Raw genomic sequence first — 2,158 nt, 5'->3', positions numbered from 1 at the left:
ACATAATTAAATAGCAAATAATTAAGTGTCCTGACTCTAATTCAAATTCAATGAATGATTTCTCTTCTGCAGATATGCCTTGCATCAATGTGAGTTTTTGGTCCATTACTTGAACATTAATCATTTATGGTTGCATTTTTCAAGATGCCTCATTGACACAGAAATATCATAAGAAGATACTTCCATGCTAATACTCAGAAGGAGAATAGAAAGAATATCCACAAATGCAGCAATAAATTAAAAAATGTATTGTTCAAAAAATTGATTCTTTGGAGACATCAAAGATCTTGGAAATTGAATTTCTTAAAATCGTTGGTTAATAACTCCTTGTTCATTTGATGTTATAACTTAGATTAAAACATTGTACAAATAAAATAGTAATGATATCTTTGGTCACATAGTATTTACCAAGAGCTTGAGACCTAAGTTATAACATTTTCTTTGTTTATTTCTTTATGTCATGCTTTGACAGGGGTTTTTTTTAGTGGTATTTTATTTTACTTTTTGTGTGTATCTGTTTGATGGCAATAGAATATTTTTCATATTGTCCTAGTCACAATTGGAAATGAAGTAGAAGTGAAGAATAATGTATTTGAAGTTATAGTTTGCTTCCTAGTATAAAATAAAATTTAAGACTAGCCAAGATTTTGGTAGGAACCAAAAGTACATTTTGTATCTTTTCTTTTATTGGTATATACGAAGGTAAGAAGTGCTCTGACAATTTATTGCAGGATACTCATTCATGAATAGACAGGCTTGATTTATAAATTCTGGTGTTTCATTCCTAGCTAGGTTATACTTTCAATATTTTCTCTAATATTTCTCTTAAAGAAAGATTTTTTAAAAGCTGATAATTCAAAAATGGAATATTTATTTCTACTCACATAACTAAATATCTTTGCATATAACATTTGAATTGTGATTACTTTTAAGTATTTAAATATTCATCTTTACTTCAATTCTTCAGGTTATACAGCTATAGCCTTTAAAACATTTTCACATTTTATTTTTAATTTCAATAGACTCAGTGAAAATATTTTTTTTAGGTATGTACAATCTTGTTGATGGTGATATCATGAATTTGTAAGAAGTGTTTTTTTCTCATCATTGAAAATTTTATGTTAAGAAAGTTTACTTCCACTGTCTTATGAATCATGCAAAACCAGAGCTTTGTCACTGAGTTCATACTCCTGGGGCTTTCACAGAACCTGAAAGTGGAGAAAATACTATTTGTTTTATTTTTGTTTATTTACATTGCAACTATAGGGGGCAACATAGTAATTGTGGTGACCATCATCTACAGCCCTGCACTGCTGGGCTCCCCCATGTACTTCTTCTTGATATTCCTGTCCTTACTGGACGCATGCACTTCTTCTACTGTCACACCCAAGATAATTATAGACTGCTTTTATGAGAGGAAGACCATCTCTTTTGAATGTTGTATGACACAACTGTTTACAGTCCACTTCTTTACTGGAGCAGAAGTGATTGTCTTGGCATCCATGGCCTATGACCGCTATGTGGCCATTTGCAAACCCCTTCACTACTCCTCCATCATGACTCCGAAGCTCTGTGGAACTTTAGTTGTGGTATCCTGGGCAGGAGGTTTTTTGCATTCTATCATACAGATTATCTTCACTTTGCAGCTGCCTTTATGTGGACCCAATGTCATTGATCATTACATGTGTGATTTGTTCCCATTACTGAAGCTTGCCTGCACTGACACACATGTTTATGTCCTTTTGATATTTGCCAACAGTGGTGCTATATGCATTATAATCTTCTCCTTGTTGTTTGTCTCCTATGGTGTCATCTTGTTCTCTCTGAGAGCCCACAGTTCTGAAAGTCGATGGAAAGCTCTCTCCACCTGTGGATCCCATATAACTGTTGTGCTTTTGTTTTTCATCCCATGCATATTAATATATGCAAGACCTACGTCTGCATTCTCCTTTGAGAAAAACATGCTTATATTTGTCAACATACTGACACCATTGCTAAATCCTATGGTCTACACTTTCAGGAATAAAGAAATGATAAATGCCATCAGGAAAATACGGAAAAGATTGTAGATGGGGGACCCCTTATAAACATCACCTTTCAATAAAAAAAGCATATGGCCAATGAACTGAGGCAGGGAATAGGAACTGGGACACTGGCA

General features: G+C 33.7%; 1 protein-coding gene across 1 annotated transcript; it reads left to right on the top strand.

Moving 5' to 3' along the window:
• Nucleotides 1–1,062: 1,062 nt before the first annotated feature.
• LOC116092189 (olfactory receptor 4C15-like) lies at nt 1,063–2,158 on the top strand. Its single transcript, XM_031373538.1, has one exon. The coding sequence runs from the start codon at nt 1,155–1,157 to the stop codon at nt 2,067–2,069; it is 915 nt and encodes a 304-aa protein (XP_031229398.1). The 5' UTR covers nt 1,063–1,154; the 3' UTR covers nt 2,070–2,158.

Source organism: Mastomys coucha, unplaced genomic scaffold (genome assembly GCF_008632895.1).
Source record: "Mastomys coucha isolate ucsf_1 unplaced genomic scaffold, UCSF_Mcou_1 pScaffold15, whole genome shotgun sequence".
NCBI lineage: Eukaryota > Metazoa > Chordata > Mammalia > Rodentia > Muridae > Mastomys > Mastomys coucha.
Note: the sequence above shows the minus strand (reverse complement) of the source record. Positions and strands in the feature narration are given on the sequence as shown.